General features: G+C 46.2%; 1 protein-coding gene across 1 annotated transcript; it reads left to right on the forward strand.

Annotated features, from left to right (window-relative positions):
* Positions 1–19,131: 19,131 nt before the first annotated feature.
* On the forward strand, positions 19,132–21,091 carry LOC103711375 (serine/threonine-protein kinase UCN-like). The gene has a single exon (XM_017843864.3). The coding sequence runs from the start codon at positions 19,310–19,312 to the stop codon at positions 20,603–20,605; it is 1,296 nt and encodes a 431-aa protein (XP_017699353.2). The 5' UTR covers positions 19,132–19,309; the 3' UTR covers positions 20,606–21,091.
* Positions 21,092–22,907: the final 1,816 nt, after the last annotated feature.

Raw genomic sequence — 22,907 nt, forward strand, 5'->3', positions numbered from 1 at the left:
ACAATGGCGTGCTCGTGTGATTACAAGGAATTCCCAGAGGGGAATTAGGGAGTAAAGAAAGTAAAGAAGAGATGGGGACCCAAACCCTCAACCCAGGGCGGCTGCAGTCCCGCCAGAAGTGGATGCTTCTAACCGGAGGCGCCATCCAGCACCTCACCAAAAAGACGAGGAGCCGCCGCAGAAGAAGCTCCCGCTGCCCCCAGGGGAACGCCGCCTCCAAAGGATATTCCCATCTTCCCCAGTGGTAGGGAAGAGAAGGGATTCAAGGGGGAGGAGCATATGGTGGCGCGGTCCCGGATTGAGCGTCCGGCGCAGAGCTCAACCGGGAGGCTGAACTTCAAGGAGGGGAGATGTGATCCCGGATGAAACGCCTAGGGCGGAGTTCCGCCGGGGAGACCCTCCTTGTTGATCCCAGATGAAACGGCTAGTTGGCTGAAGTTGTAAGGGGAGCGCCTCCCCTTTCCTTCGACAGGAGTCTCTCAGTCATATGCCAAGGAGGAGGTCCGCGATCCATGGCAACCTGCAGCTCCGGCTTGGCAAATTCCATCGTACCTGCACCTGTATTTATAGCCAAGCTGCGGCCCCCTGGTAGTTCCGATACGGGTGGCTCCAATAAATGCAGGCGCACTGAATCCGGAGCCGTTCCGGCTCCCGAGGCGTATCTCCCCGCGACTTCCTAAGCGTCATTCTCCTTAAATCGCATTCTTTGTGCAGTACAATCCGGGTGTCGTATACCCCTAGGTCCACGTGTCTCCGCTCGCGCCCAGGCCGCATCCTCCTCGAAGAACCCGCGTATCGCGGCCCGCTCAACTAACACTCCTCACCAGCAGCAACTGGCGATCTGATTTCCCAGGTAACGCATTAATTAGCGTTTAATACCCTTCTCGTGTTCCCCCCAGGCAACGCTTGGAGGAGAGGAGAAACACGGTCGCGGCTGGGCACGGAGAAACCCCGATGGGCGGCGAGCGACAAGTGGCCGACCAACGAGTGGAATGTCCCGGGGCTCGGCCCCCGGATGCCTGGCTAACCCGATGATCATCCCGGGAGCAGACTAGCCGGAAGCCCCGACCGGTCGCCTCGGCTTGCGCCAGCCTAGGCCGACCAACGAGTGGAATCTCCCGAGGCTCGGCCCTCGGATGCCTGGCTAACCCGATGAACATCCCGGGAGCAGACTAGCCGGAAGCCCCGACCGGTCGCCTCGGCTTGCGCCAGCCTTGGCCGACCAACGAGCGGAATTTCCCTGAGGCTTGACAACCCTCAGATGCCTGGCTAGCCCGATGAACATCCCGGGAGCAGACTAGCCGGAAGCCCCGACCGGTCGCCTCGGCTTGCGCCAGCCTAGGCCGACCAACGAGTGGAATCTCCCGAGGCTCGGCCCTCGGATGCCTGGCTAACCCGATGATCATCCCGGGAGCAGACTAGCCGGAAGCCCCGACCGGTCGCCTCGGCTTGCGCCAGCCTTGGCCGACCAACGAGCGGAATTTCCCTGAGGCTTGACAACCCTCAGATGCCTGGCTAACCCGATGATCATCCCGGGAGCAGACTAGCCGGAAGCCCCGACCGGTCGCTTCGGCTTGCGCCAGCCTTGGCCGACCAGCGAGCGGAAGAATTTCCTGAGGCCTAACCCTCGGATGCCTGGCTCAGCGCCGGAAGAGTTTCCTGAGGCCTAACCCTCGGATGCCTGGCTCAGCGCCGGAAGAGTTTCCTGAGGTTTAACCCTCGGATGCCTGGCTTAGCGCCGGAAGAGTTTCCTGAGGCCTAACCCTCGGATGCCTGGCTCAGCGCCGGAAGAGTTTCCTGAGGTTTAACCCTCGGATGCCTGGCTTAGCGCCGGAAGAGTTTCCTGAGGCCTAACCCTCGGATGCCTGGCTTAGCGCCGGAAGAGTTTCCTGAGGCCTAACCCTCGGATGCCTGGCTTAGCGCCGGAAGAATTTCCTGAGGCCTAACCCTCGGATGCCTGGCTTAGCGCCGGAAGAGTTTCCTGAGGCCTAACCCTCGGATGCCTGGCTTAGCGCCGGAAGAATTTCCTGAGGCCTAACCCTCGGATGCCTGGCCTAGCGCCGGAAGAGTTTCCTGAGGCCTAACCCTCGGATGCCTGGCTTAGCGCCGGAAGAATTTCCTGAGGCCTAACCCTCGGATGCCTGGCTTAGCGCCGGAAGAGTTTCCTGAGGCCTAACCCTCGGATGCCTGGCTTAGCGCCGGAAGAATTTCCTGAGGCCTAACCCTCGGATGCCTGGCCTAGCGCCGGAAGAGTTTCCTGAGGCCTAACCCTCGGATGCCTGGCTTAGCGCCGGAAGAGTTTCCTGAGGCCTAACCCTCGGATGCCTGGCTTAGCGCCGGAAGAATTTCCTGAGGCCTAACCCTCGGATGCCTGGCTTAGCGCCGGAAGAGTTTCCTGAGGCCTAACCCTCGGATGCCTGGCTTAGCGCCGGAAGAGTTTCCTGAGGCCTAACCCTCGGATGCCTGGCTTAGCGCCGGAAGAATTTCCTGAGGCCTAACCCTCGGATGCCTGGCTTAGCGCCGGAAGAATTTCCTGAGGCCTAACCCTCGGATGCCTGGCTTAGCGCCGGAAGAGTTTCCTGAGGCCTAACCCTCGGATGCCTGGCTTAGCGCCGGAAGAATTTCCTGAGGCCTAACCCTCGGATGCCTGGCCTAGCGCCGGAAGAGTTTCCTGAGGCCTAACCCTCGGATGCCTGGCTTAGCGCCGGAAGAATTTCCTGAGGCCTAACCCTCGGATGCCTGGCCTAGCGCCGGAAGAACTTCGGGAATCAAAAGTCAGCAAGACGCAACCAAGAGCTAAAAAAAAAAAAAAAAAAAAAAAAAAAAAAAAAAGAGGACGAAGGCGAGATGAAGAAATATTCAACGTGCATTAATTTTCAGGGCCGAGGCCCATACAATTGGGCAAAACGCCGACATACAAAAATAAAAAAGAAGACAATGAAAGGTACAAGAGGTCAGCTTGGAGGAACTCCCGGGTCGGGAACGCCGGGCTCGTCCGCGGGAGGTAGGGAAGCAGCAGGAGAACCAGCAGGCGATGGCGCCGGAGAGGAGTCGAGGAGGGAGATCTCGCTCAGGTCAACTTCGGGATACTTAGCCGACACCCTTGCCAGGCCCTCCTCGAAGCCCAAGGTGAAGGCTTCGGCCCCCGCGTCCGACGCGTCATGGACAAACTCGTCAGACTGGCGATAGGTCCGCACTGCCTCCGACATATCATGGGCGAACTCGGCGGACTGGCGATAAGCCTCTACCGCCTGACGCCCGATTTCCGCCCTCTTCTCGGCCAGCTCCGCCTCAGCTCGCTCCATAATCTGAGCCTTGGCCTCCAAGACCTTCGCCACAATCCGGCCTTCGGCCTCAGAGGAGACCCTCAGCAGATCAGCCTGAGCCTCTTTATGCTTCGCCTCGGTAGCAACCCGAGCGGCCTCGGCTTCCTTCAGGCGCGAACGGAGCTCTTGGACGTCCGTGCATGACTTCTCCAGGGCCGACTCCAGTTCGCCTAGTTTGGCTTCAAAAGAGCGGATTCGGTCGCAGGCGTTGTCGGCAGACCGCTGGGCCTTCTCCCACCGCTCTCGATAGTCCGCGATCTTCCGGGACTGCTTTTCAGCCCGTTCCTCCGCCTTCTTGACCCTGCTTTCGAGGCCCGAGGCGGCTTTGAGTTGCTCCCGAGCCTCTGACAGTTGCTCCTCCAGGGCGGCGAAGCCGAGTGCCCGCTCTTCGGCCTCCCGGAGCCTCGCCTCGAGGTCCCCGGTCGTCCTGCCTGCCGCAGCCCGGCCTCCCTCTTCCATTGCTTTCAGCCGGTCCTCGGCCTTCGCCAAAAGCCCCGCCTGTTCCTTGTAGCACTCCTCCAGACGGATCATGTACTGGGCGAGCTAAGAAATAGAAAAAATAAGGGAGTCAGGCGGAGAACAACAGAGCCAATAAATGGTGAAAGACGGCCAGAAGAACACTCACCGACATGAGACAGACGCAGCTGGCGGCCCCAACGTCAGAGACATCCAACTCCCGGACCCGCCGACGGTCCTTCTCCAGCAACACTGTTTCGATGAGATTTCGGGCGCCATCGGTAGTGAAGGCAGACCCCGATTTCTCCCCGGAGCCGGATGGTGGTTCTGCAGCCTTACCCTTATCCATCGCCTGGGGAAGAGTCCGGCTGATCGCGCTCGGGGCGGGGGTCGCCCCATGAATTGATAGGGTCCCGCTCGGCCGGGGCCTCGGCGCGTCCCTCCTCGAGTCATCAGGAGCCGACCGAGTCGAAGGCCGGGTCGGGGACCGATCACGTCCGACCCGTCCGTCTTGAGCAGGCTCAGGTGGCACCTCCGGAGTAGCGGCAACCTTACCACCGGAGGGCTGATACAGCGTCAGCTGCCGGTCGGTGCCCACGACATCTCCCTGACCGGTGGGCCCGGACTCGTCGGTCGGCATCGGAGGTATCTCCTTACGGGACTTCTTCGCCGGTGGGGCCCCGCTCGGAAGAGCTCGTTTCCTCCTCCGGACTGCTTCCAGCAGGGACGCCCTACCAACAGCCTTCGTCTTCACCGACCGCATGACGTCGTCGACCTCTGCAAGAAGGACGGGATAGTCAGGGACTGAGAAACCGAAAGGAAGAAGGAACGAAAGAGAAGAAAAGAGCTAAAGAAATGATGGCGGACTCACGGTCGGTGGGGACCGAGCTCAAACCGACGTTCACCAAGGTATCCTCAGAAATAAGGCGGCCCACCGGGGGAAGCTGGCCCTCGGCGACCAACCCCTTCAAGGCGGCGACGCCCTCGGATTCCTCCCTCGACAACTTCGACAGGCCAATTGGGGACTTCACCGGCGTCCCCCAGATTGCCCTGATTTCCCAGGAGGGGTCTGCATCAACGAAAAAGAAGCGCTCCTTCCAGTGGTGAATGGAGGTAGGACCCTCCTTGACAAGGCCGCACCCTCGCCGCGCTGCGAAGCACCACCACCCTTTGTCCTGGGGGTGGCCACTCAGGCCGTAGAGCTCCCAGAAAACGTTCAAGGTGGCGGGAATCGCATGCAAGCGACAGAGAACCTGGAAGACCGTCAGAGCACGCCACGAGTTCGGCACCAGTTGCGTCGGTGCCATTCCTAAACCCCGGAGCACCTGTAAGACTAGGTCTGAAGGGGGAAAGCAGAACCCGGCCTGGAGGATGCCCTCATTGATGGCGATCTTCCCTCGAGGAGGATGAGACATCCTCTCCTCAGGCCCTGGGAGCGTGACATTGCAGGCCTCGGGAAGGTGGTACCGAGCCACAAATCCGTCTAAGTCCTCGGCGACCAGTTTTGACTTGATGCTATCTGCTCCCACTTCGCCCATCCCTAATGGCCAATAAATCTACGGTCAGGACGGGGTCAAGAAGGAGGGAAAGGCCGGAACGACTGGGGTGCACTAGTACAAAAAGAAAAAGTATGAAGAGCTCAAAGTAGAAGAGTGGGAAACTCACTTGAAGAGGAGGAAGAACGGCTCCGAGAGCGTCAAAGGAAAAGCAAGCGAACGTTTCGGCGGCAACAATGGCAGCGCAAAGGAGAAACTCGAAAATGTCCGTAAAGAAGAAGACGGACGGGGGAGGGCCCCCGATTAAATAGGCGAAATGGCAAGTGACGCCTCGATGACGCCAGAAGACGCCTGGCCGCCGAAGGGTCGCTCGCACCCCAAAGGCGAATCGACACCATTAAGGAAGGATGTCCGCCGAAATCCTCAGGTTGCCAGGTCAGCAGCAACCGCCATACGCCATAAAGAAGGCGGGAAGCTTGAAGCGCGCGCGCCTCTCCGAAGGATGGCGGCAATCTCGAAACATCACTCCCTTCACCTGTTCCCCTTCTGGTTCCAGGCTCGGAAGTGGGGGGCTACTGTTATGGGGGAATTAAGCCGCCATGCCCCACGTGATCGGCACGCGTATCCAGGAAAGCTACAGTTACCCTTTGACCCAGCACTCCGACCCCGAGTCGGACCTCCTCGGCTTCGCAGCCCGACCCCGGGTCGGCTGCCCTATGATCCAGCACTCCGACCCCGAGTCGGACCTCCTCGGCTTCGCAGCCCGACCCCGGGTCGGCTGCCCTATGATCCAGCACTCCGACCCCGAGTCGGACCTCCCCGGCTCCGCAGCCCGACCCCGGGTCGGCTGCCCTATGATCCAGCACTCCGACCCCGAGTCGGAGATCTTTTGATAACGACAGGCTATTCTCCAGAGGCACGCCGCGGCCTCCTGCTCCACTACTCCCTGCAACGGCTGTACCCGATGCTGCCCACGATCTCCTGTATCAACCGTACAAAGCGGAGCTCCACTACGCCCTGTCATGGCCGTACCCAGCGCTGCTCCACGACGCCCCGTAACGGCCATGTCAGTGGCCATTCTATCATGCCCCACGACAACAAACCCCCCTGAGAGACCTCCCAGCCAGGTATATACGGGGCTGGGGGGAGAAGGGGGGGTAAGCAATACCTCCCAGAGCACTCTCTCCCACTTGTGATTAACATCTCTCCTCCTCCAATCTCCTCTGACTTGACCGTCGGAGGGCCATCACCACCCTGGTGGTGGTGCAAGGCTTGTTTGCAGGTTCCTTGGCGGAAGGTGGAGCGCAACCAGCACCAACCAAGACAACTCAGGCGGAACCCCGTTCACACCGTCGTGTCAATCGTTCTCGGTTTGGACCACCAGCAACAGCATGCGTAAACTAAGACTCACTAGTACATCAAAAACCGACCAAATCGTGTTATTTCATGAAATCATCTATGGATCAACAACATATTATAAAATAAAGTTCAAATCAAAAATTTTGGCCTAATTTTCTCTTATTTTGCAAATTTTGAGCTATTTTTTGGAGCAAAAAAAATAGAAAAAAGAGATAGGGAAGAGGAAGCACACCTTATTTAGGCATAGATCTTCCTTCAATCGCACTGAATTAGTGTGATTTTGCAAGTTAGAGGGAAAGGAGAGCCAAGAGACGTTTAGAGTTATAGAAAAGAAATCTTTGGAAGGCCTTGGACCCTCCCAACATCTTCTTTTAACAAAAAACGGATCAGTTTGTGGCCGATTTCGGCCGATTCATTCTAATTCTGGCCCTTTTCGGCCGGTTTGGGACCCGTTTCAGCCAATTCGGAGCCCGTTCCAACTGGTTTGGGGCTGGTCCCAATTTTAATACCCAAACCGACCCAGTTTCCCACCGGGTTGGCTCGGTACGGGCCAAATCGAGAGGTTTAGTCCGATTCGGCCAACCTTGATTTTACTAATTTGTCATGAAATAAAAACATAAAAATAACAAAATAGGCACTTTGGTTTTCCTTTATAGGTAAAAGTATAACAATTGATAAACAAGGAGAAGGGGTTTTATTTGATTTGGATTTTGAAATTGGGCTAGATCAGGTGCGGACAAGGTTAGGCATATCTTTTGTTGAAAATTAGATTAAAATAGTATATGGGCCAAGTTAGAAATTATGAATCCAGACCCAAGTTGATTTTCAAATCAGATCCAATTTTTAATTACGATGTTACTAGAATTTAAAAAATGAATTAGTCCATATCTAACCGAGTGCAAACTGGTCAAGCTACAAGCAAATTCAACTCATCTAACATGAAATATTTATGGGTTTTCATTGGTTAGAACAATAGATATTTGAGGTATTGATTGAATTTTCTCCTTGATGGAAATGTATGTGAATTATTGTAACATATTGACGAGGTCACGGGGCTGCTAATGAATGGTGGATGTAATGGGAGGAAACAATGTAATTAGATTGCAGAATTTTGTTGTATGATTGAAAGAAGGTTCATGATGTTATGGATTGATGGTGCTGACGACCAGGCTTACCTTACCTTGAGATGACTTAATTTGGCTCAAGGATATAATTCTTTATCCCTAGTTCGCGGTTCACAAGCACAGGCATAAATGGCAGAGTTACTCTAAATCTTCACATCAGTTTTTGAGAGCCGGCCCACAAGCCCAATCTATGTGCGGGCCGGTCAATAGACCAGGACCTCACAGATGGCTCGGTTATATACGTAGATAAGTGCATGTTGGCTGCCCATATTCTATTGTTTATCGAGACATGAGCTATTTAGAAGGCACTTTTGTTGCTATTAACCATAATATAACCATGCAGAATCTCATAAAAAAAAACTAGCTGAAAGATATTATTTAAATTTATTTGCTTTATATAAATATCCAAAATCTGTCAAATGCATAGTCGATATAGGACTAGACATATGTCTGCATAGATCCTTACACATTTTTCTATTTAAACCAAAATTTAGGACTTCGCTCAAAAAAATTAGCTGGAATATATTATTTGGATTCATTGGTTCTATATAAATATTCAAGATCCATTAATATGAGACTACACACATGTTGACATGAATCTTCACACATTCTCCTATTTAAGCTCGGCATCCTCACTAGGCAATGGGTCCAAATATAATCAAATCCAATCACAAATATTGTGGCCGCCTTATACACAGTTAGAAGATATTATTTAGATCCATTAATTTTGTATAAGTATTCGAGATCTACCTAGTGTATATGAATTTTTAAAGATATACCAATATGAATTCTTACGTACGCTTTTCAAGGTATTACGAACGAAAATGTTTTACTCAACCCTTATAAACATTCTACAAAAGGTTGAGCAAATCATTGGATGATTAGACCTGTTTTGCAAGGATATTACATAGTTTGTACGTCAGCTACAGCACTATATTAGTAGATATACATCAATACATGTAGAGAAGCTAATAGATTTGTGTCATGAATTTGTGCATGCGATCTTTGGACTTATAATTTCCTTAGCGTTCCTTCAGTTGATGTACTCAGATCAAATGGCTGTTCCGCAGGAATTCCATGCTTAATGGTTATAATGAACGTTTATTCTTAATAATAAAAAAAAACTCTGGAAACTTAGCGATCTACCAGTTGGTAACTTGTGATGCCTCGAAACATCCCTTGCCCTGGGAGAAAGGTAGAGCCGTCCTGGCGATATGGCTTCCAGTTCCAATTTATTCTTAGAAGTAGGGAAATGATTGGGTTCGTGGCAGGTGCATCGAGAAAGTACGATCTTACTCGAGCACCGAGAGTATATAATAAATGCGCCTTTGTTTTGTCTTGTACCCTGGACCACTCTACGTCTAATCCCCTGGGGTTCCAAGTGGGTCAGCCTGAGAACTTGAATTATTCCCATTTTTTCCTCGTTCGAGGATTTGAAAATTACTTGATTGTGTTTTTTGAATTCGCTGTTTCGTTCTCATCTAATAAAAATAGCGTACATGATCTATCAAGGAAAAAAAACTCATGAAGTGCATGTGATGTGGTCCAGAGAGAGAATCTTTCGCCCAAGTTTTGTGCCAGCATTGGGCTTATAAAAAAGAATATAATTACTGGTTGTTTCTCAACTTTTGTTTTTATGCGAATAGATGGATAAAAAAAATAAAATATCAAATATTAATAATTTTTAATTATTTAGATTTTTATTTAAAATTATATATTATATATAGAGAGATTGATAAACTTGGTTGCAGGCAAGTTTACTCAGATCCAATCAAGTCTAGATTGGATAGTGAGGATTTTATATATTCGATTCAAGTCGTTAGATGTGTTTTATTATTTTTAAATTGCTTACACACAAAAAATTATATGATTTGAACATCTATTAATCAAGTGATAAAAAATATATATATTTAATTTAATGTTATTTAGACTATCTAATTTTTTGATCACTTGATGTATAGGCTAGGATTTTTTAAATACATGATTCTATTTGTTTGTAAGCCGTTTAGAGGTAAAAATGATATCCAATAGTTCCGATCATCGATGTAGAATTTCTATTATCCACTTTAGATATAATCGGATCCAAGTAAAGATCTATGAGTATAGCTAAGTATAACACTCTCTCTCTCTCTCTCTCTCTCTCTCTCTCTCTCTCTCTCTCTCTCTCTCTCTATATATATATATATATATATATATATATATATATATATATATATGAGATGTACCACTCTATGTCATGCCCTATGAATGGCCCAAACTCCATATATGGTATTTGATTGTGGTGACACTCATCTATCACCCGTCTCTCACCAATTCTCAACCGTAAACTAATACTAAATTTATACTTATTCAATCTATTGTAAAAAACTTCTGACACAATTCCATATATATATATATATATATATATATATATATATATATATATATATATATTGGAGGTGGAGGTGAAGCCACCGATAAGGATTAATGTTTGCTTGGGCAAAACAATGGTGGTCCTCCAGAGCGCAGGGGCAGACCTTCTCGAAATAGTTTATGGGAGAAATGTTCGAGCATGAGTCTTACATGTTAGCGACATGGTAGCATCACCACATCCTTCAGCCGATCAACGGAAAGGATAACTACAAAATGAAGTTATAAAAGAAAATAATAGTTGAAGCATGGGCTCGTGCCTTAAAACTCACATAAGAACTAAACCCACCAAGCAAATGCAATCGATCTAATAGCAATCCCAGAACTAAAGACAATTTAATTAGGTTTAGATAGATGATCAGGTTGGACTCACCCAACTAAACCGTGAACATAAAGGGCAGTCCACCATCCTAGTTAGGAAACACTGGTGTTGCTTTTGGGCAACCATATGTCCTAATTAGACCATTGATCTTCCTAACAACCACACTATAAAACAAAGTCAGTGACATGGTGAGAGTTCTTTTGCTATGGCTAGATTGATCTATTAGAATGATAAAATTATTCTTGTCCAAGAGTGACCGTAGCACAAGAGAAAGGATGCCATTTATTAAGTGATACCTTTCGTTCAATGTCTCCTTTTATATCATCAAGGAACCATATTCAAATCATAATCTTTCCACCATCACTAGAACTATGATGGCCGACCATGGTTGTCGTAAGAAATCCCCCTCCCTTTGCTTTAAAGCACATCATACTTGCTGCTGCCATCCTCTTCGAGCATTGGTGGAACAACTACAAATCAAGGGATCGAAGGCAGCTTTGCCCCAACACGAGAAGTGGAGCAAGCACGACCAAATGATGGCCCACCGAGCCCCACCTCTTTTGAATCTGAACAGCTGCCTGTGGGCATCTCGTGCCAATTACACCAAAAAGGAGAATGAAGGAGAACACTAGGCCGGTCTTCGTTCACCATAAAAGTGGTGCAGTTAACTTTTGGTTGTAGACTTCGTCTCCCCCCCCCCCCCTGGATGGGACCTGTGAGGGCCCGGTTCATTGACTGGCCAGCACAAATTTTGGTCCTATGGGCCAGCCTAAGAGGCCAGCCTAACTTCTCACGTGCACTGCACATGAAGGAAAGGAGGCGGAGGACTCCGGCTGGGAGTCTCATTCCTTCCTCATCCGATTGCGATTGCGCCTGAAACTAGGGTTTCAGGACCATCCAAATGCCAAAAAACTTAGAATTTTTGCCTATTTAAGATCCCAATCCTCCTCCTCTGAGATTCATCAAAGAATAAGACTAGATTTCTCGCGATTCAAACTTTCTTTCTGGAGTTTTTCCTCCGATTTCGGCCGAGAAGAGTTGCCAAAAAGCCTCGCCGAACTGAGGTATGAGTTCTTCATCTCCTCCTCTTTCTTCCTTAGTGTTTTGGGCCTTCATTCCTTTGGATTTGAGCCGGCAATCACTGGAGCTTCATCCGAAATAGAAAACCCCTGGTTCGGTCATCTTTCACCATGATTAGCCATCACCGACCGCCAAGTTTGGCCAGGGTTGCGATCGCCTAAGGTCACCATCGGTTGGGTAGATGGGCCACCGCTGCTAACACTGAGGGGGAAGGAAGAAGAGAGACGGAAAGAATTCTTCCCTCTTCTCTATTTTCTCTATTCTCTCTCTACTTTCTCTCTCTATTTTCTCTCTCAACTTACTCTATCTAGAAGACTATGGAACCCAATATCAGGTCCCATCCATCTATTCTACGAACCCGAGCTGACCCCTATAAAGAGCCCTAATCTATCCTGTGCCTGGACCGCCTACTAAACCGATCATCCCAACTTTGTTAAGTGTCCCTAAAATCCACTTATTATGAACTCTGTCTAACGATCTTGGCTCTAATCAAATCCATGCCTTCTGATTCATTGACCAAGTTGCTTAAATCTGACCCGTTCGGTGCCGCCATATTCTATCACCCGATCAACCATCTCCTTTTCTTATTATTTTAATTCGATCACCGAATAAAAATTAATTCCACTTTTAATATTTTTAATAGGGTTAAGTAATTTGCTTATTGAAGTTTGACGGTCTAAAGCAAAAGAAGTAAGCAGATTTTGCACTCTTTATTATTTTTCAAATTATTAAGTTTTTTCTGCATAAGATTCGCATGTGAAAATATCATATTTTTCTTAAAATTTTAGATCAGCATATGAGTTATAAAATAATATTTTATTATAAAAAATAGTTCCATAAATATTTTAATGAAAATAATTTTGTTATGAAATATGAATTTGGTCATGCCATTTAGTGTTTCCATCTATTTATTGTGTATGTTTTAAGAAAAATATATAAGTATTTGAAAGGCTCTCAGATAGTTATGTATGGCCCTCGCTAGCGGGTATCATGGTTGGCATACGGCCCCAACAATAGTAATAGTTGGCATACGGCTCCACTAGTGGTATAATAGTTGGCATATGGCCCGCCAGCGGGTATAATAGTTGGCAAATTATGACATACATTCGATTACGGCCCTATCACGAGTATAAAGTGACCGTAGCACGAATATCTATGAGCAATATTTTAATTCATGATAGGGTTAAATAATATAAAGAATGATTTACGAATTTATTTGTAATATAAAGTTGAAACTATATTTACAAAAAATGGATGACTTATTCATATATGATTTGCTTTACAACTTATTTTGATCTCTTATGCTATGAAATGCTTTAGTTTCGCAATAACATTTATTTTCTATAAATGATGCAATGACATGAAAAAACTTATTCTTGATCCAGTAAGATAATGTAAGATTTGCTTATTGAGCTGTGTCGCTCATAAATTTCTAGTTTTATTTTTTTTTTTAAGGCAAATAGGATCAGTAGGGATGAAGAATAGCAGGCTTGGAGTTCATGCTAGTAAGCTTCGCGATCTATATAGTAAAATTTTAGTTCTTCAGTTGATTATGAATTTGTAGCTTAGTAATTTTCTAAATTTTTAAGGATTATGAGTTTGGTTGTCCTGTTTTTGGGACGTGAGAGAGAGAGAGAGAGAGAAGGCTTTTGGAATAGGCATCATGAACATGTTAGGTTGTTCCCCAAAACCATATAAAAGAAAGCATTAAAATGGCATCCAAACTCTTTAGCAAGGCGTAGTCATGCACATGGCCTCCTCTTAGAAACAAACAGGACACGTTTTAAACTTTTATGAGCTCCATAAGCACACCAACACTCGAGAGTTTGGAGCTTTCTAGCTTTACAATCGCCGGGGGATTCTGCCAGCCAGCATGGAGATTTTAACTTTTGGCTCCATGATTAGACTTCTTTTGGTGGGATTACCAGACTGTCTTGGTGGTTGGTGCACACCAGTGGCTTTGATTTGATTTTTTTTCTAGGTGATGGCTCATTGTCATCACGAAAATCCAGATCATATATACCAAGGGAAGTGGATGTGTTCATCTTATCCTTAATAATACTATGATAGGATGTTGAGACGGGCTGTTGAGGTAGTGAGATATGATTTAGCAACTAAAGTGACTGTGATTTTAACCTAATTAGTGATGAGAGGCACAAGAAAGTGACTTAAAAGCCTCTGCAACTAATTCGGGGAAGCTATAAATTATATACATGACAATCATATGATAGGGGCTTAACAGTGGCAAGCAACAACCATGTCATAGGATAAGACACAGCTCTTAGTAAGAAATAAGAGCTAGGAATAGAATTGGCCATGCCCAAAAGCACAACTACTGCTTTGTCTCTCCTATAAATGAAACCCAACCTTTTGTCTAACAGGGCATTGTCACAATTTCTGGGAATAATTCGGCAAGAGAAAATTGCAGATTGAAAACAGGAGGAATATATTCTGAAGCTTTAGTTTACGCTTTAAAGAATATGGAAAAATAGAACTGAAGCGAAAAACTTAAAAATAGATCATATATTGTACACTTTTCATATTTCATGGAATACTACTAATATGAGTAATTCAATTTAGCTGATAACGTTAGTGAGTGATATTCTGATTATGCAATGAAGCCAATACAATCCATCTGGATAACTGTATTAATTAGAAGCATAAAGTCATTTATCTTTCACCTTCTGTTGTTTTCCTCTGATGCCATGTATGTTTAAATGTGATTGTCATTGCAATGTTTGCTTTGAAAGGAATGCTAAATCAATTCCTGTGTAAACAAATTTCCAAAATTATTTCCAATGACTAGTTGGATAGTGCTTATATATTTTGCTCATCAGTTATTACTAAACCCATGAAATAACCAAGCAAAACAAGTCTTCAGTAGGTTTTTTGGGTGTCTCTGCCTCAGCCATGCGGTTGGTAGGAGGATGATATGGCTCAAAAGGCGAGAAAAGATATATAAGATACCATGTGTCGACTCGCAAACCAAATATCATTTTCTCACGAACGATTTATGCAGCAATGATCTAATGCTTTAGTTTGCCAAATTGAACGGATGTTTCAAATATAACTTTTGTTTTTGAGTGGAAGGAACTTTAGTCTCCTGAATTTTATTAACAGAGGAAAAATATCTACAAGAAGAAGGATATACTGAAGAGAATAGAAATTTTTGTTAATTACCAAAGGAGAAGTAAAAGCCTGATCAAGAAACAGCTTCCGACATCAGCTGGATGATGCCTGTGGCTGAGCACCAAAAACGGAACCGACAAGGAGCTAATTAGAGGAGGCCTTGGATCCTGTTCCACAATTTAACATTACCTGGAAGCGCCTTCTGTCCACGGAGAATGGACCAGCTGTTGAGATGATGAAAGATTTTGTGAATGGTAGATAAGCAAGAGGAGAGCGTTTCTTTCCTTCCGACAGCACCAAATGAAGGCAGCTACGAGTAATAAGATAGGTTGCTGCAACTCTTTTCCAAAGCAAGATATCCTCTTCCAAAGGAGAGCTAATGATATACAAGTAACATGGAACCTAGCTAACAGTAAGCAACTGCATCAGAGTGACCCTAACATCACATGGCTTCAGATGGAAAGCGCATGGCATACCACGTAACTTCACATGCCATTCTGCAGGCCACTATATACGACCATATGCCCACTATTAAGCTTAGATGCTATCCTTCTTAAGTACAACATCAAAGGAACAGATTCACTGGAAGTGCTCTTAAGCTGTGGCATCCTGGAGTTCGATGCCATCTTCTTGGCTCGATGCATGTGGAAAGAGAGTCACCTGCATGGAGCCAAAGTGGTTCGAGAACAGTGATGGGCTATAGGCCTCGGGGGTACGTCGTTCCCCTGTCTCTCCCTATTCGCACACTCCCATGGCCAACTGTACGTGGCCACAGTGGGACATCATCTTATGAGTTCTTTGATTCGAAGGCCATGCATGGAAGCCGCTAGTTCATGCTGCAATGCTACGAGACACTAATTAGACTGTTCTTGCTTGGTTGAATTACTATGGTGTAATATGGAAGAAGCTAGTTATAATGAGATAATGATTAATATGTGGGATAACAAATACAATCCTCAAGCTTTCATAAAACTTATCTATTGTGAAACCTTTAATCATTTAATTGAAGACCGGTCGGCTGGCTTTCTTCTCGAAAGTTTTACCTAGTTTAGTCGTTTTGAACAACAAAAAAAAAGGGGTTTTCTTAGTTTATTGTTGGTTGGATACGTATGAAGAATGCAAATAATAGTTTTAAGTCGAGGGTCAATTTGATTATTCCTAAAAGCTCAAGAATTCAGTCCCATTAGCTCAAGAAAGAACTGCTAAACTATAAACTAACTTACTACTTAATTTTTGCTTTATTATCTGTCCTGTAATTTTATTTCTCCATTATGATCGGGCAATTGCTTTACTAGTACTGTAACCTCCAAGGATTGCATGGCCACCCCACTTAACACTAAGCTTATGTCAGAAGCAATGGTTTGCTTCCATCATTTATAAGAATTTATTCCTATAATTCTGCACGCACATCTGTGAATCTATTTAGTAGTCACTATAAATTTCTTTGGTTGGTGGTTGAGATCAGTTGAGGTAGATATATAAACCTAGCTATTTGATTTGGGAGACCTGGCATCTTCATTTACTTCCTCTTTACTGTATAATCTGACATTAAGCTTCTAATTAACTTACTTCAGGCCTCCTGCTTTTTTAATATTAATCCCCTTAAGTAGGAAATCTAGTTCATCTATCATACAAATCCAAAACCATAACTCCATTGGCTCAAAAAGGGTGGAATGAGGAAGAACACAACTACTTTATAATATACATAGAATCCTTATATTGCCCAATGTAGGATGCATCAGTTTTATGCTGTGGCTATGGGTCAGTTGTCACACCACAGAGGTAGTCTCCAAATAGTTCTAACAATTCAAGAAATGGACCCATTTAGCCTTTGTTCAGATGATCATACATCAATTCCTAAGGTTCGAGAAAAGAAGAAACAAGACAAAAGAGGAATAGAAAAGATAAAAAGAATGATAAATTAACAGGAGATCACCCAATTTCAGCCTGAAATCAAGGGGGCAATTATAAAACCATTAGAAAAGGTCACCAGCTTAAAGTGACTTGCAATGTTGAATTTAAATAATAGATAACAATCGATTTAAGCAAAGTTGAGCTCACTATGTCTCGTAGTGAGTTACAGATGCCAGATGTCTACTGCTTTAAAATGACTTTAACAATAGAGATGGTGTTTCTTGGTGCCTTTCCACCATTAGAGTGAAATTTAAAACCGTAGCCACTAATAAAATAGGACACCTTTGAACCTGTAACCGGGTGTCATGGGGATATTTTGAGCTTCAAGTTTGATAAATTACACCTAGATCTTGTCGAGGCCTGGCTTGATTCATATGTTGTATCCGAATCAAGCAAATTCACTCCATTAACACTAGTTTATGAGACGAGGCGTGCAGATGACTTTTGCAAGTGCCAAAGGTTCAGAAGAAGCCAAGCAGTGCGTGCAGTGAGTGTGGGCTGATCACCTATTTAGCAAACATGAATTAAGAATGATTGCTAAATGAAAAAACAAAAACAAAAGAAAACCTAAGTGAAGACCTATGACTTGTCTGGGTCATGCTGATTTTGTTCATAGGCTGTTAATCATAGGATAGTAGTCAACTTATTATTTCGATGCCGGTACATCAAGCATTTTAGGGTTTAGAGGATTTTAACAAAACAACATCGACAAAGGTCTTTTTTCGAGTAACTTGAAGTCGGTCGATTTGATTTCCAATAGTTTAGGTTTGATCTTAGGTAAAACCAAATAATGTCACTAAAAAACCACCTTACATCTTGTTCTTTCAGGGTCAGATTACATTAGTTAAGTTCTTTCAAATTCCTTTCTGAAACAATCATACAAACCATGCTTTTTTCTTGTATTTCAAGCTATGGTCCTCAAGGAATACCTCGTGGAAATAGACATCCGAACCTCGTGGGATAATCACCATCCTTGAGGAAATACTTTAATTAGTGAGCATCAACTAATCATTCCTTTATCATCTATTATCAACCATTCTTGTAGTTTATTCTCTACTTTTTCATAGAATTGCATTCTCTCGTTCCCTACTAGTGCTTGCAGGTTCGGCTTGGATTCGCATTACATGTGAAAAGGTGAAAGCCAAATCGATCGACCAAGGACACATTCACTTAAGGCTGCAATGATTCCAATCAAGAAGCTTTATGGATTCTATCTCTATCTAGAGAGATTTGTTTGGCCCCCGCTGAGGAACAAGCTGAAGAGACGGGCACGCATGGGGACCGAGCTTCTTATCTTATTTTGTCCCACCCGGCCCATCCAACCTAACCATCCCAAATTTATATGTACCAAATTCGTCCCCACACGTGCCGATCCTACCTCTCTTCTAGCTCTAATCCCCTTAGTTATTGACTAATCCTAAAAATATTATGAAGCATTAAACAAGTGGGCAAATATATTAAATACATATGGGCATTGCCGCCACCATAAAATAAACATTAGACCACCTACTTGAAAGGATTTTATAACTCTATTGTAGGGCATTGGTGTCGAGCCTGGTCGCTCTTTCCTGTTGGATTTGGTTTGGAGATCACAGGAGATGACCAAGATTGATTGCTGTTTGCTTGCTTTTAATTTAGCATGCAAACTTGAACCAACATTTTTTTTCGCTTTTCTAAATCATTTGATTTCAAACTTCTGGATGTTCCCTTGCCTCGTGGGGCCATATATTTTCTCTATTCCACAAAAATTAGATGATGTCACAATCCAAAAAAACTCATCATTTTTGTGATGATTTATATCTTTAAACAAAAATATTTGTTCAAGCTAGTTATATGTTACTTTTTTATTTTAGCAAGTAACGCTCGAACCTACATATGATAATTCACTCTAATTCATCGGATATCTAATCCGACCCGACTCTAATGTACGGGTTTTATCCGACCCACAGCACATTTGAGACGGATGTAGGAAATGGTAAAATCCATTCAGTACCAGATCTAGATATATATAACTCTTCACAAACCTTCCTTCTTAAAAAAAAAAAAAAAAAAAAAGAACTTTTATCTAATCCAGCACATTCAACTCGTTTTATTTAACTTTATCTTTACCATCCCTCCTCCGAGTCAAGCATGGAACACGCCTACCCAACTCATTCCGTTCCTACTTGAACAGTTGAACCCAATTTCCCTTTTATAAAGTTAAAGTTTCCTTTCTCACTTTCGCAGGCCAAACATTTCGCCCTCAACCTTTCTCACGTGCCAAAAAAAAAAATCACCCAAGTAAGTATTTACCGTAACTTCCCCCTGAGACCTTGGATTCCACCTAAATAAAGCAAGAGTTCCTGCTAACAAAAGCAAGAGGAGGCTAAATAATTAAACAGTGAATGCTAGACTACATAAACAAATGATCAACTCTTAATCATTTTTAAGACACAGAGAAAAAGATAAATCCTGAAAAGAATATATATATATATATATATATATATATATATATAAGTCACTCCACCAAAGCCAAATCGTCATATTTTTCTCCCTCCCCCTCCACCTGGTCTCCCTCCTAAATTCCTTCTCCCGGGAAGGACACCTCTCTCTCTCTCGAGAAACCTCACCCTCCTCCTCCCCGGAGACACAACTATAAATACACTCAGGTACAATATAAGAGGAATTGAACGAGATTGATCACATTAATGTGATATGGAGCTGGACCTGGACAAGCTGAGCGCGGCTCGGGTCCTGGGGAGGGGGGCGATGGGCACCGTGTTCCTGGTCATCGACCCGTCGGCCCACCCTTCACGGCCGCCGGTGTTCGCCCTCAAGGTGGTGGAAAAGCACTCCCCCACCGCCAAGCCCGACGCCGACCGCCGCGCCCGCTGGGAGCTCTCCGTCCTCTCCCGCCTGGCCCCCCACCCTTTCCTCCCCTCGCTGTTGGGTTCCTTGGAGACCCCGGATTTGTTGGCCTGGGCCGTCCCCTTCTGCCCTGGCGGCGACCTCAACGCCCTCCGCTACTCTCTCTCCGACCGCATCTTCTCCCCCACTGCCATCCGCTTCTACCTCTCCGAGATCGTCTCCGCCCTCGCCCACCTCCACTCCCTCAGCATCGTCTACCGCGACCTCAAGCCCGAGAACGTCCTCCTCCAGGCCTCCGGCCACGTCACCCTCACCGACTTCGACCTTTCCCGCCACCTCGCCCCCAAACCCCTCCCTTCCCCCTTCTCCTCCCCCGCCTTCAATGTCCCTTATATCAATCCCACCTCCCTCCCTTCGCCACCTAACAACCACCGCCGACGCCGCAACCTCACCCGGATCTTGTTCGGTGGCCACGCCAGCTCCGGCGGCGGTTCCCCCGACATCAGCGTCCACCTCCAGCAGCAGCTCAGAAAGGCCAAGTCCGCCCGCGTCTCCCCCGTCAGCCGCCGCCGCCCCAGCATCTCCGGCCCTGTCGCCAGCGCCGCGTGCGAGCGCTCCCACTCGTTCGTCGGCACCGAGGAGTACGTCTCCCCCGAGGTCGTCCGCGGCGACGGCCACGAGTTCGCCGTCGACTGGTGGGCGCTCGGCATCCTCACCTACGAGATGGCCTACGGCAGAACCCCCTTCCGCGGCCGCAACCGGAAGGAGACCTTCCGAAACGTCCTCACCCGCCAGCCGGAGTTCGCCGGACGGCAGCGCACCGACCTCATCGACCTCATCTCGCGTCTCCTAGCCAAAGACCCCACCCGGCGACTCGGGTACGCCGGCGGGGCGGAGGAGGTCAAGGCCCACGCGTTCTTCCAGGGAGTCCAGTGGGATCTTCTCGCCGACGTCAACCGCCCCCCCTTCCTCCCGCCACTAGAGGACCTGGAGGAGGAGGTGCTCGCGCCTTTCTCTGACGAGACCGCCGCTGCCGTCAGGTGCTTCGACATCCAGGACTACTTCAAGCGGATCCGGCAGAAGCAGACCTCGCCGGCGGCGCCGTCGCCGTTCTCGTCGTCAGTGTCGCTGGCGGAATTCTGACGGTTACCGTTAGGTGTCTACCTGTTCTTTTTTAACCTTCCTTTTTAAAATAAAACGGTGGACCTTCTCTCGGTATTGGGGTTGTACATAATGGAAGAGGGGCCGTGCCGTGCGGAGCCGGGTTTCATCAGTGGGGGACGCTGGTTGTAATTAGGAATAACTTTTAGTGGGTATTTCAAAAAAAATTTGGAAGACACGTTTGCTGTGCGCACGTTTGGAAGACACGTTTGCCTTCTACCGGATCCAAGCATGTTGTTTGTAATACTCCTCCATTTCTTTCGACAAATGTTTATTATTTCTTGATAATTGCAGGGATCTGTTGCCATCTCATCCCTCATTCTCGACTTTGAAATCTAGAGAGCAAATCTTACTCTTATACTTCATCAGCCACTTTTCAAACATTTGTTTGTGGCGGACGAGATCATATGTAGCTGTATACACATAATCAAAGGAGGTATATGGAAAAGATCCTCATTAAAAAATACACTTAATCTGGGAGATGGTGGTTCATTATACAATGAAATATTGCATAGTTAACCTGCCTTTAGTTTTGCAGGTTAAAGAGTAGAGAGAATAGCATTGTAGATTACCTTTCTGTGACACCAGTTATATTTTATCAAAGCTGTGGAATATCACTTACAGGAGTTTCTCTGACAAGATTCCTACCACCTCGTGAAGCTTGATTGATGATTAGGGAGCCCGCAGGCTTGCTCTCTCGCTATCTCAAGTTGAAGGACACGGGTCCTACAGTAACCCCGCAAGCAGAGTTTAGTTTGGCTTCCACGAGTAATGGAGTTACAAATTTAAACGCAGTTGACCGCTGACAAGATACAAATGTGTCACAGCGAATTCAAAAGAATAACTGCAAATTTCTTGCAGAACAAAGTACATCGAACGTTGTCAAGATGGTAAGGCTGTGGTGCAACCGAGCCATTTCCAATTACAAAAATAAAAGTTGAAGATGCTCATAGGGAACATAAAGAAGTCTCGTTGTGAATAATCGGGATGGCTAATGGACCAAAAAGGGGTGCCCCTCTTCATCTCTAGGAGGCATCTTACGAGCTGGAGGGGGGAGCTACCGAGAGCACTTGAAAACTTGTTATTTTTTAATTTTATTAGTTGTATTCGTACTCGAATTATAAAAAAAAATTATTTTCAGCAAAAAAAAATAATTAAAAAAATAATAAATTTTAATCATTTGACGGCAAGTCACTCAAAGAGAACACGGAATAGAGCAGGCAGATGGACAACAGAGATCTGTCACAGAGTGCCACAAATTGATCAGCTGAGTAAAGAAGAAAAAATAAAATTAACCATTTTGAGGGCACAGCACCCTTCGAAGATGGCAGAACCTCCGATAAATCACCTGGCGACCTCATCCCTTTTGGTGTCCCACACCCACTAGGGTCCAAAAGAGATAAAAGTGCCCTTGCACCCCCTTCTTTTTGTTCTCTTGCATCCGTTACGTGGGTGGGGAAGAGGGTGATGTGAGGCCCTCGTATCCCACTCGAGGCAGCAAAACACCAAACTGCCCCAACCCCCATTGTACCATAGACCTGGTTTTTGGAAGTTTTTGCCTTCCTTTGTTTGGCCTGTGAGGCCCCACCACCCCCCTTCTTTCTCGGTTTATCTTGCGAAGCAACTCCACTGAAGAGGACCACAGATACAGTGATGATGCTTTAGAACGAAATGTTACTCATCGCCTGTCAACATCTCCCACAAGAAAACACCAAAACTTTAAATCATCATGATCGACTGATAGTCTCAATACTTTCCTCCTTGTCATGAATATGATAAGACTCACAGACATTGCGTCAAGACCCACAACAGGACTTACCTTTGTAACGCGAAGAAATGTTAAGGACCCGGGTGCTATCCTTGGCTGAAATATCAATCATCTGAAATGCCTCTCCTGGAACTGGAATGAGGATTAAGAAAACTCTCTCTTGACACTGAATTGCGTATCCAACCACCCCATCACAGTCGTTTTTTCTTGCCAAGTCCTCATCTTGTCAAGTATATCAATCCATGCGTAGAGGAGGAAGCATAAAACATCCCCACATGCAATTCAATTGAGCTTCAGCATCTGATTCCTTTAATAAATTGAACCCCCCCCCCCCCCCCCAGTCCTCTGTTGGCATTCCATTCAAGGCAGTCATATTCTCAGGTAATCTACAGTCGCTCCCAATAGTTCACCTTAAGGATTATTGTGCGACGTGATGTGACAACAACCAGCCAAAAAATTGTCCCACTGGCCCTGAAACCAGATATTTGGTGATTCTTACGGCACAGAAGCAACAAT

Source organism: Phoenix dactylifera, unplaced genomic scaffold, assembly GCF_009389715.1.
Source record: "Phoenix dactylifera cultivar Barhee BC4 unplaced genomic scaffold, palm_55x_up_171113_PBpolish2nd_filt_p 000237F, whole genome shotgun sequence".
Lineage (NCBI taxonomy): Eukaryota > Viridiplantae > Streptophyta > Magnoliopsida > Arecales > Arecaceae > Phoenix > Phoenix dactylifera.

Excerpts from the sequence above, each read along its gene's own strand:
- LOC103711375 (XM_017843864.3), top strand. The coding sequence starts at position 19,310 with ATGGAGCTGGACCTGGACAAGCTGAGCGCGGCTCGGGTCCTGGGGAGG.